The sequence below is a fragment of the Haplochromis burtoni genome, unplaced genomic scaffold, assembly GCF_018398535.1.
Source record: "Haplochromis burtoni strain Fernald_Lab_line unplaced genomic scaffold, NCSU_Asbu1 Contig_275, whole genome shotgun sequence".
Lineage (NCBI taxonomy): Eukaryota > Metazoa > Chordata > Actinopteri > Cichliformes > Cichlidae > Haplochromis > Haplochromis burtoni.
The window spans coordinates 288,415-301,077 of NW_024582636.1; the positions used below are offsets into that span (position 1 = coordinate 288,415).

General features: G+C 39.8%; 1 protein-coding gene across 2 annotated transcripts in view; it reads left to right on the forward strand.

The window, feature by feature from the left end:
- The window catches only part of adcy5 (adenylate cyclase 5), a 93,358-nt gene that overhangs the window by 67,515 nt on the left and 13,180 nt on the right, over window positions 1-12,663 (forward strand). The window contains exons 7-11 of one of the 2 annotated variants that reach the window (XM_005940077.3): window positions 40-181; window positions 2,335-2,472; window positions 6,507-6,529; window positions 10,384-10,543; window positions 11,859-11,956. In XM_005940077.3, coding sequence (XP_005940139.1) covers window positions 40-181; window positions 2,335-2,472; window positions 6,507-6,529; window positions 10,384-10,543; window positions 11,859-11,956 — 561 coding nt within the window. The remainder of the gene's footprint in view (window positions 1-39; window positions 182-2,334; window positions 2,473-6,506; window positions 6,530-10,383; window positions 10,544-11,858; window positions 11,957-12,663) is intronic. The other variant, XM_005940078.3, reaches the window with a different exon arrangement.

Below are 12,663 nucleotides of genomic sequence, written 5' to 3' on the forward strand. Positions count from 1 at the left end.
TGTGTGTGTGTGTGTGTGTGTGTGTGGTTCTCATTTTAGGCGCATCCATATAACTAAAGCCACTCTGAATTACCTGAATGGGGACTATGATGTGGAACCGGGAACAGGAGGAGAAAGAAATGCCTACCTGAAGAAGCACAACATAGAAACCTACCTCATTGTGGGCTGCAGTCAGAAAAGGGTATTTCACTTATTACTGTTTATAGTACAACTATATACATCAAAAATACATTAAAGTGATTTAAAGTGGCATTAACTGATTATTAAACACGAGGGGGCAGAAAAGAAACTCTGTGAGCTGTAATTTATGGCTTATAGTGGGACACATTATTGTTTATTCTTATGGCTCTTATGTCTTTTTACTCCTGTTTGACATTTAGTAGCTGCAGAATTTTTCAATAATAATTTTAAATTTCAAGGAAACCCATTGTTGACCTATATAATATAATAAATTAGCCTGACACGATTTAAAGATGAGGTCGAGGGTCAACAGCACATGTCTGTCAAGGTTGAAAAAGTATAATGTAACATCCCAGAATTCCACTGAATCACGGTATGTGACATTTCTCTAGATCACAGAGTCTGAAAAACTGATCGTTTTATCGTCTGTGTTATAAACCGGGAATCTGTTTCATCCAAGAGTGACCTCGTCTCTGCTTCGCTGCGTGAGCTCAAGTTTGTTTATGACCAGACTTTTATCAGCTGTCTGTCCTCCAGCATCATCACAAGCTGCGACTATAGATAGCATATCATGTGAAGTGATATTGTCTTCTTATTTTGCTGCTCATTGCTGGGGGACAGAAGGAAGATTGTGCAGTCTAATTATTTTGGTTACTTTTATCTTTTCTTTCTTTTTTTTTGTGAATACATCCTAAAGCCAGGATGCAGATCTAGAAATAAAAGTAAAAAGAAATAAAATGACTACAGATTACCATCTCAGGAAACCAGCTTTTAACACAACACCAGAAGGAGAAAAGGAATATTTTTCATCAGTGTAACAGTTTTACACTTGGTGGATGTTTTTACTTCTTCTCCATTTAGGAGAAGATTACCCTCTGATATTTTTCTGATATATATTTGACCTGGGCCACTTCCATGTGTGCAAAAATATAATATGGTTTTGTCTCCTGTGTGATGTCAGTCCAGGTCATGTAACTGTTACATCAGCCGCCTCATCTGAATGTCTTGCCACGAGAGTCTCGTTGAAATTGGCTGTCGGACGTAGTTAAAAGTGGCCCTCGACATTTGAAATATTTGGATGAAATCTTTGTCGGTGAAGCCATTCACATTCTGATCCCACCACTCCTCTCACTGAATATATCCACCTCCACCACACCACCACACACACACACAGCACACTCACACACACACACACACACACACACACACACCAGCACACACACACACACACACACACACACACCACACCTCTTTGTACCAAAGTAGCGGCTATTATGCTACAAAGAGCCATAATGAAAAATGAGGCTCTCTTTCCTCCCCTGCCCTTCATCCTTATCATCATCTGCTTACAAATTTGCTGACTTCCCCTGTTCATTTCTTTTATTTTTTCTTATTTTACTTGTTTATTATTAACAAGGATAATGTGCATTGTTATAAATGTATCAGAGTTAGCAAGGGCTAATCTAAAACAATTCCAATAATCAACTGTGACCAAACACAGAGAACGTCATGTGACACTCAACGTTGCTAAAAGGATTTGCTCATCTGCCTTCATATTTTCCTTTCTTAATCCATAGGGTTTAAATATGATGTGGACCAACCGTTGCAGCTGTAACAGGAAGGCTTTCCACAAGGAGTGTGCTTATTTTTGCATTTAAATACTCTGGGAATACCGTAAAAAGAGGGTTTATTTTATGTTCCCCCATCCTCAGATAGTGTCAGACAAACAAACCTACATCAACCAAATAAAATCATTCAGCACTGGACACGCTTAGCTTGACACAGCTACTTCCTAATTCAGGAGCAAGGCTCGATTTTTGATGATTTGTCCCAATTAATTGCTTTTTTTTAGAAACCGATTACATGGAATTCCCAGATTCACCACTTTCATTCACAAACTGGTAGTAGATGACTCCGTCTTAAGGCAACATTCATGGCAGGTTTTGGTGACAGTGTTGGCACGACTGATAATCATGCCAGCACTGTGAGATAACGCTATCTTATTGGATAGAAGAGATATTCACAAGTATATAATTTGCAGTTGATAAAAGGTGATAAATCCTAATATATGTTATTATAACTCTCGCAAAATGTGTGAACTTGTATGTGTAAATTTTATTTCTAAAACCTGCCTTTGCTTTTTCTGTCTTACAGAAAGAGGAAAAGGCCATGATTGCCAAAATGAACCGGCAGAGGACCAACTCTGTCACCCACAACAGTGGACACTGGACCGACCGTCCCTTTTACAACCATTTAGGTGGAAACCAGATCTCCAAAGATTTGAAGAGGATGGTAAGACAAGATTTTTTAAACAAATGTTTATCGATAGATTAAAAGCATTCTAATGGTCTGCTTTGTAGTGCTGCTGTTTTTGGTGTTGTTGGAGTGCTAAAGCCAGGTGACTCTCCTGCCAATATCACATCTTGGCTCTCATTTGGTGATGAAGCCAACCTGTTGTTAATACAATAATCCTGAGATCTGCAGTCCTGGTAAGCAGCAGCTCACTTCGCCTCTCACACCTTACCCCTGGATCCAAGAGGCTCTCAGGAGCACTCGTGCAAGGGGGACAACCGCAACATATAGGCGGCCGCAGTTAAGTGGGAAATGTAGCAACGGCAGAGAGATGGAACCTCACCGAGACTGATTGTTATTTACGTACCGTAGCACTTCCTGCTGAGCCGAGCCTGCATGTAGTGACTCACTTGGCGAATGGATGCACCTATGCCTGTTTTTCTTATATCCCCAATCCACTCACCTCTCACTGTATCTATGGCAGGAAAGAGGACGATGAAGTCCAGGCAACATGTGCGCTGTTATATATTGAGGGAAATGGATTCTGTTCTACACGCTTTATTTTGAAATTGGTAATATTCACAAAAAGTATCTATTAAAAGGTGAATCCCATCATTTTTTTCACATCAAGAGCAGTTTTCTCTCAGATCAGAACAGAACAGCTTGTAATTATGTTATCATGTGAAAAGCGGTTAAATATCTTGTAAAGCAAATCTGGTTTTCCCGCAATAACAAGTTAATGATTTCATTGACATGAGGAATGAAAAGGGTTGTTTCTTCTCTGTGCTGTTATCCTCATGGGCCATGCATATAATTAGCCTATTATTGACGTGCATCAGGCTGATTAATCTCTACTCCACTTAAAAGTAGCAGCGTGTGTTTTATTCTTGCTGAGCCTTCTCACCTTTGTAATACAGAAAATTCAGTGTTGATCTAATCTATCAATTGTAGCGCCCCGGGGAACAAACCCGTACTTAGTCCCTGAATCAAACAGCCAGGTCGTCTTCACGGCTACCAAGCTGTCCGCACGCATCTCGTGATCACAAGAAGCAAAACGGGTTTATTTTTTTCTTGTAATATCTTGCTATGCTTGGGAACATCTCAGAGAGAGAACGAGATCTGCCTTTTCTTTTAGTTCCACATAACAAGATGAATCAATCTGATAACCACAACAGAAAAAATAACAGCAAACACAGCTTTTTTTTCTGCTTCTGTAGTTTTCTCATCCTATTAAGTCCTGCTCAGCTTGTGGCATCATCAATGAACTGCACTTTTGTAATGGAAAGGCTGCTTTACAGTTGTAGTTTGCCGTTTGTTGCAAATCTTTTAGCTTTCAGTGGGATATTTTTATTCACTTCCAATGCGGGAAAATCAAAATCTGGACATAAGGAAGTGCTGAACTCAGTGTTATAGAGATGCACGACTAAAAAAACCAAGAATACCACTTTAATGGTTGATGTCAGACATATAGAATGAAAACAGATACACATATTTTAGAATAATATTTAGGTCATGTTTATAGGTAGGTTGAGCACATTTTATAAAAGTTATTTTGGATCGATCTGTCTACTAAATGAGTGTATTGTCAGGTTGTGAGTACAGCCAGACAGAACAATAAGCTTACCTCTCTATTGAATATACAAACACCCTTTTCTACATCTTAGTTCTTTGTAACAATCCCACTCTGACCAAAGCATTGGAAACAACTTGGGGTTCAGCATCTGGACCGAGGCAATGCACAGGAGAGTTCGCCAGGTACAGAGAGAACATGCAAACTCCCCATTGACCGTTTTAACCAGTGTGCTTTTATTTTGAAAGAAACCTCAGTTCTGCTTTAAAACAATTACTTTTCATTAACAAACTGTCTGCACAGTTAAGTATTGCTTTCTGTATTTTTATGTGACCCACAGGGGGCTCTGTAGCTGACTTGGAGCTCTGTGTAGCATAAATGCTACAACAAGTGTGCACATAAAAAAAGAAACAACATCAAATTAATGCTGCATTGATTTACATTGGATCCTTCTGGCACTTAGAGCTAAGGCTGCTCAGCACAAAAATCATCTTATCTCTCATCGTCCTGGATGACTACGTTCAATTACTCGTCCTGACATCACATCAGCAGCTGCGTTGTTTTTCTTTCCTAATATCAGATGAGTGTGTCACCAAAGTCCTGTAAAAGTTTGCAGAAACACGAACGCTTTGACATCAACTTTATTTGCTGCGGCTCTGCCTTCCTTCATTGTCAGCCTCAGTTTTCTTTCTGCCTATTACTCTCTCACCCCCATATCTTCATATCTCCATAGTCTTCATTAATCACAGCAAGCTCTGGAGCGAGCTTTGAAACAGAGCTGTAAAGAATAAGGAATCAAATATGCACAGAGAGCATGAGGGAGGGTTTTTATATGACCGGGAGGAAACCTGGTTATGTCTGTCAGACACAGAATGGACTTTGGAGGTATTCAGGATTTTACACATGTACTTCTACTCCTGCTGCCCATTCAGCCTCTTGCTTATGCAAACAGGAAGCAGTGGAGCAGGCAGGAATGCAAATAATTTCGTTTTTACCTTTCACTTTTTCCTATTTGATTCTCCCCCCCCCCTTACTTTCATGCAGGGGTCAGCTGTGCTGAATATTTCTTCAGCATAGTCATTTGTGTGTTTCGCCACAAGAGGGAGGTAGAGCAATTTGAATATCTGCAAGCTTCTGTAATGTATTCTGTAATGCTGTAATATGGCCAAATAGTTTAATGACAGTGACAATCTGAACATAGTATAAACTGAGTAACAAAATATGATTAATGTGACTTCATAATGAAAAACAGTTTAAAAAATATATTGCATTTTTTTTCCATGACACAGCACACTGTATCGTTTTGCAGGACAGTTCACCCAAAGTGTTAAAGTTGTGTGCTTTGCATCTGTTTGTTTATAGACATATTCTATCTTTGCATTTCAAAGGGGTGAAAATAACATTTGAAACTCGTCTTGTTTACCTCTGCTCGACAACAAAGCCTCCACTTCTTACATCTTTCTTATTTTGCTCATTCTGTCGGTTTATCTCTGCTGAAAAACTCAAAACCTACCAAAAATGTTTAATTTCACGTCAATCATAGCCGTCATTTCTCGCCGAATAGAGCTGACAGTGGGTGAACGGTCCAAATCTTGAGCTGAGTTAGATGCAAATGTCTTTTATTCAGTTCATACCTGAAGTGATCTGGGTGATTTTTTTTTTTCCCCCGTGTCTGCTGGTTTCCAGCCACAGCGAACCTTTCCCTTTAAGCGTATTTTTCATTTGGCTCAGGGTAATTATTATGTCATCAGGCCCCCAATAGCTGTCTAATGGCAGCGTTGCGGTTGCTCATTATTTGTGAAGTTAAATTGAACAAGCTTCAATCAGAGGAATGATGATAGGCTGAGGCTCCTTAATGTAGTTTGAAAAAGGAAAATTTGAAAATTAAAATAATTTGTGGCAAGGTTCAACCGAAGCAATAACCGCCTCTAAGTGGTGTATATAAATCCCGAAAATCACAGGAAGGATCTAAACCACTGTAGTGATATAACTCGTCCGAAGGGTGGGTGTGGGGTGTGTGTGTGTGTGTGTGTGTGATGGGGGGTTGTTGTTGCTGAGGTACCTTTCATTAGCTAAAGATGTCTTGGGAGATTGCTTGGGCTGTTATCTATGAAGTCTCTGAAAAAATTGTTCTAAATCACCGTCAGAACAGCCAGAGCACACACTGATCGTCAAGCAGTTTAGTCCAAACATTGCAGAATGACAGATATTTAATGTAGAATGACAACTTCTAAATATTGCAGAACATTGGATATTTTTGCTTTGTTATTCATTTTATCATTTTAAAAATGCTTTCATTGAGTGAATCACCAGATATGTTGATGTGATTGTTCTGAGTTGTATTAAAAGAGCGTTTAGCTGTAAAGAAAAAGAAAGCAGAACCAATCTGGTTTGAAAAGATTAAACACCTTTACCACGCGCTGCTCTAAAAATCCTATTTCCTGTTGTCCTTTCTCTCTTGCAGGGCTTTGAAGACCCCAAAGACAAGTGAGTAGTGACTCATTGTGCTTGTTGTTTTGTCTGTGTGCCACCTTAGAGGATTTGTTCTTGCTTTGCCCAAGACGACAGGCAATGATCCTGAAAATGAGCTGAAAGAGAAGAAGAAGCACTTTGAAACACAAATATGATTGTCACTGGTAATTTTAACTGGAAAGTCAGAATAAATGGCATAATAATAATTTGATGTGCAAGATCTTTGATTTGTATGAGAGTCAGTGTCCAGGTAAAGGATCAGTTTAAATTAAAATGTTTCAGGGGGGTTTTCAATTCGGTTTTGCCAGAGTGCCAAATCATAACAGTCACCTTAAGGCATATTATATTGTAAGGTAAAGACCCTACAATAATACAGAGATAACTTTAACAATCAAACAATCCCCTATGCAAGTACTAGGCGACAGTGGGAAGGAAAAACTCCCTTTTAATAGGAAGAACCAGGCTCAGTTCAGTTTTCAACATGTTGGAGGTTCAAAGTGAAAATTAGGGCAGTTTTGTATGGAAGAGGTAATGCAGGAGTCTGCATTTGCACTTTAACCCTTTATCATGCAGCTGTAGCTTGAATATGTGTTGTGTACACAGCTAAGATAATAAAAAAGTGTGCCAGTGTCCATCAATATATGAACTTATCAGAGCTTGGTGGTTGCAATCACAGTTTTAAGCATCATTGATCGATAAGTCATCTAACGTTTCTTGGAGGGCAGGTTAAACGTGTTCCAGGATCGCTTCTAGCAGATGAATGCTTGCAGTTGTCGTATAATCCACCTGCATGAGTGCTAGTGTCTAAATTCTGATTCTCTCCATGAGTCCTTTGCTGCTGGACAGAGTTTATGTTCTTAATGTGTTGCAGTATCAACTGTTTCATCCAAGATTTACAAAAAAAAAAAGGGCAGAGGAAGGGATAGTTAAGCCAAAGGCTCTCAGTGATCAAAGAGGAGCTGTCGTTTATGGAGAAGCTGTCCTCCTCTTCTCCTCCAAATAGTTCTGTATATGTGAGTTTGTTCTGAGCTGCAGCATCCAAGCCTCTGCCTCTGCCGCGGGCTACAGCACAGATCTTACTTCTTATGCAGACTGACAGGTTTTTAGAGTCGAGAGGAAGTACATGCTGGGTTTTTCGTCAACTGCTACACTGGATACGATGTCACAGCTCAGTTTGGAAATCTGTTTCCATCTGTCTTAAAATCAGTGAATGTAACGTATATTAAGACTTGACATCGTAGAGACAAACCAATCCTTTCTTTCTGATTTGTTGAGGCCTCAAATGCCACCGATTAGAGCTACAGTACAGCACTGAAACTGACAAGTGTTTAAAGACAAAACCTTTAAAGTTAGACATGTCTACACAAAATATTCCAATTAACTACTTAACAACTCCTAAAATTCTGCCTCCAATTGCTCAACTTCTGGGTATTGTTAAATCCAAACAGTATTCCAGACTAACCGTCAAATGCATTTTATATGTAGGTGAATCTGCGTTTTGCAGATTTAGTGATTGTTTTTAGACAAATTGTCTCATCTGACTGTTCAAGTTTGAGGGCTGCAGTGATCTTTCAGGTCAGAGATGTGAAAAATCTTCCTGACTTCTCAGTTTCTTCCATCGTTTTCACACTTAATGTTAATATTGGACAAAGATAACCCAAAGAAATAAAAAAAATACAGTTTTTAAATGATAAGTTCAATTATTAAGGGAAAAAAGCTATCCAACTCTACCTGACAATACGAGAAAAAGCAGTTGCTGCTTAAACCCAATAACTGGTTGTGCCAGCCTTGGCAGCAAGAACTGCAATCATGCATTTGCAATAACTGGCAATGAGTCTTTCATACTGCTGTGGAAGAATGTTGGCTCACTCTTCTTTGCAGAATTATTTTAATTCAGCCAGGAGAGTTTGAGCATGATTGACCTGTTTAAGGTTATGCCAAAGCATCTCAATCAGATTTAAGTGCAGATTTTGACTGGGCCTAGGTTTATGCCGGCTGTAATGGGACTCAAAGCTTCCAAGAAGTTCAAATTTTCTCTCATCAGTCCACAGAATCTTTTCCCAAAAGCCTTTGGGATCATCAAGACGATTTTTGGTAAATGTGAGATGAGTCTTTGTTTCCATTTTGATCAGCAGCTGTTTACTTCTTGGGACTCTCCCATGGGTGCTATTTTTGTCTTGTCTCTTTGTCATTGTGAATCATGAACTCTGACCTTTAGATGTTTTTAACATGGTGTTCTGGGTTCTTTAATGAGCTCTCGGATGAGTTGCCTATGTGCTCTTGGAGTAATTTTGTTAGGCTGGCCTCTCCTGGGAAGCTTCACCACTGTTTCCATGTTCTCATTTTCAGTGTTGGGAAGGTTACTTTTAAAATGTATTCCACTACAGATTACAGAATACATGCCCCAAAATGTATTTTGTAATGTATTCCGTTACGTTACTCAATGAGAGTAACGTACTCTGAATACTTTGGATTACTTAACATATTATCATGCTGTTTACAACTACATGAATGTGATTTATTACTATTACTGAAGGTCCGCGGCTCCGAACCGTAGTAAAGGGACCTCTGACTAATACGCGGGGTCCCTGTCGGCTCGTAGCCGAAAAATAGCTTTACTTTGTTGTCTGGGTCAACTTTTCTTGCGAGAGACAGAGAGAGGCATTGAAAGGCTGCTCCAACGGAACTTATTGTTTCGGAGGAAAACACGAACACGGTGTACAGTCGAGTCGTAATAGCTTACTTACAACTGGGCTCGTCAGGCACTCTTCTTGGCTGCAGTGGTTATTATTATATGTACATGCTTCCAGCTCCCGTTTCTGCTACGATAACTACTTTTCCACTCCCTTTTTCTCCCTCCTCGCGCTCACAGACACATAACGTGTATGGCAGTCCATTCTCCCTGCAGCACGGACTACACTGTCCATGAGGCTACATTCTTTAGAGCTATGTCTGTAACACTCTACCTTTTAGCTTAGCACAACATCAACAACAACAAAAAGGCGCTCTCTCACCCAGGAAACACACAGTCGCAGAGAGAGAGAGAGGGTCACCCTGTAACCATGGTAACCGTAACGCTGCCGCCTGGAACAACAGAACGTAGCTGTCAAACAAAACCCAAACAGTCCTGACCCGCGACAATATGAAACAGGAAAGTACCGCCCTGTAATCAATTTACTTCAACAAAGTAACTGTATTCTAAATACCACCTTTTTAAACGGTAACTGTAACGGAATACAGTTACTCATATTTTGTATTTTAAATACGTAACGGCGGTACATGTATTCCGTTACTCCCCAACACTGCTCATTTTTTGAATAATGCCTCTCACTGTGGTTCACTTGAGTCCCAAAGCCTTTGAAATAGCCTTGTAGTCCTTTGCAGACTGATGGATGACAATCACTTACTTATCTGTTCTTGAGTTTCTTTAGACTGTGGCATGATTGTGTTGCCATTTTTTAAGATCTCTGAGTCTGCCTCACTTTGTCAAACAGGGATTTCTTAATTCTTCAGTCAACTTAATTCTTGAAGTCAACTTTAAAAAAAAAAAGCTTATCTCTGATCATCAAACTAATTTGATGATGTATGCAAAAAAAAAAAGCCCCTAAGAAATCAGATCGCAGCACTGTGTATGATTTCCTATTTGCAGCTACACCTCAGGTTACAGTGGGTTGTTAAGGTGACCCTCGAACAGTTTTAGTAAACTTCTGTTTAGTCAATAGTTATTAAGAAAGTCTTTTGGCTTGATTTTCAGACAAGTTCTTTAAGAAAGCAGTGGATCAAAAAGTTTAGCTGCAGTAAAGCCAAACAGTCTTTGTTGACTCGGCATGAAATGTAAATGTCAATCAGTCTCCTCTTGTTTTATTCAGGCATTTTATTTTCAGAAACACACAGGAAAACCTAAACCCAGAGGACGAGGTGGATGAGTTTCTGGGCCGGGCCATCGACGCGCGCAGCATCGACCGTCTGCGCTCGGAACACGTCAAGAAATTCCTGCTCACCTTTAGAGAGCCTGACCTGGAGAAAAAGGTTAGACGCACACACACGCGGACACACAAAGTCCAACTGCCAATATAGCAAAAGATAATTGGCCGTGACAAGCAATCTTCTTTGTGCAAAAAGCTCTCTCTTTTTCGGCCCCTCTGGGAAGTCACTCAAAAGCAAAGTATAACACAGAAAGAGAGGAAGCAGGGGTTTAAATGGAGAAGAGAAACTGCTTCAGACAGTGAATGGCAGGCTGAGAAGAGGTTTGCAGCTGGGTTGTTATAAAAGGAATTTGGGAGGAAAAAGGGAAAAAGAGTTTTTGCTTCGTGTACGGTGAAAGCGAGATCTGAAGGAATTTTGGAGAGCCTCCGGTTCCATGTCTGTCAGACCACTTCTGCCTTTAGGCTCGTGTACAATCTTTAAATCCTGTTGATCCACAGTTTGATTTTGAGGCACAGCAATATCTCCAAGCTTGGAGAAACAAGTTTCTCTTGGCCATACAGAAGGAGTATTTCAACTTAGAGTTTATCCAGTAAAATAAACTTTTTGCAGGATAGCAGCTGAGTAGCCGCTGCACATGCCAGACACGGATCAGTTGGTAAGATTTCTTTCATTTTTAAGGATCGTAAGTAGTTTTTTGATATCGGGATATGGTTTTTTTTTCAGCTGTAAAACGCCAATAACCAATTTTTTTTTTCTTTTTTAAACTTCAACAAACATCACGAAACAATCTTTTCAGCTTTGAAATATCAATACTCACTTGAAAACCTCACTGTCTTTCAGCCATTGTTCTCGCATACGAAAGTCTAAGTCAGAATTTACGTCTGCACGAACAAATTATGCCTGTGCTCTGCAGGCTCGTGAGAATCAACTGTTCAAACTCTTGTCATATTTTTACATTTTGTTGTCTTTATTTTTCTAATTTTTTATTGACTGGTTCAAAGCTTGAGTATTTCAAGCTCTTGCTTTCTAATTTCAAATGGGATTTCAAAGCAGCCTCAAATCTTGACGGAGTTAAATGTCATCTGCGCTAAATGTCAGCCGTTCCCAGATTCTCCGAATGAAGAGGAAGTATTTAGAGAAATAAATAAAAGTCGAGGCTTACACTAGTTAAACCCATGTCAAGTGTGAACTCGTCATTTTTGTGATTTATGTCTGACTCGAGTACAGCTCTGCTACAAGCGTCTGTGGTGTTGACGTACTCGTTCCAAAATACCCGGAGAGACATAATTGAGTCAGACTTTTCATACTTTTTTATCTTGTTGGTTGTTTTGTATGTTTTTCACCCCTCATGCCGTCAGAGGGACAGAATGTAAGAAAAGTCTGTGTCACTGAACTGCTGTCTCCTTCCCTCCTGCAGTACTCCAAACAGGTGGACTCCAGGTTTGGGGCTTATGTGGCCTGCGCCTCCCTCGTCTTTCTCTTCATCTGCTTCATCCAGATTGTCATCGTGCCACCGTGAGTCAACACTTGGAAATAATACACAGACAGGACCGTGGAAGTTTGAGATTTACTTCACAACTTTGAAAAGTTTACTCTGATTACAGTTTAAACAACTGTAGCTCAAATGTATGAAATAAATAAGTGCAGAGTACACAAAGTGAGCTTAAACGGCCACACGATTCATTTATATATTAAATCAGATAAACTTTTGGGACTAGAACTTTGGAGAAAGAGCACTTCTTACTAAAGGTTTTTCTTAATATACATAAAAGATAATGTGGGGGTGGGACGGGGTAATCAATATTCCTTTTGGTCTAAATGCAGTTTTTAATAATGCAGCACAATTTTAATATTCATTGCAAATTATTTTGTGAACTTCATGGCCATGGGCTTTGGACCCCCGGCGTCTCCAAGGCCTAGTTTGAGAACTACTGCTTTACACAATCAAAATTGGGTAGGTCAACATTTGCCACTTTATTAGGTACACCTGTTCAGCTGCTTGTTAATGCAAATATCTCATCATCCAATCAGCATTTAGGCATTTAGACACGGTCAAGACGACCTGCTGAACTTCAAAGAAGCATCAAATGGGGATAAAAGGTGGCTCCGAATGTTGCTGGTCTGAGTATTTGAGAATCTGCTAACACGGGATGCTTTGAAAATAGAGAAATTATCCAGTGAGCTGAAGTTCTCTGGGAGAACTTGACGCCAGGGGCCAGAGG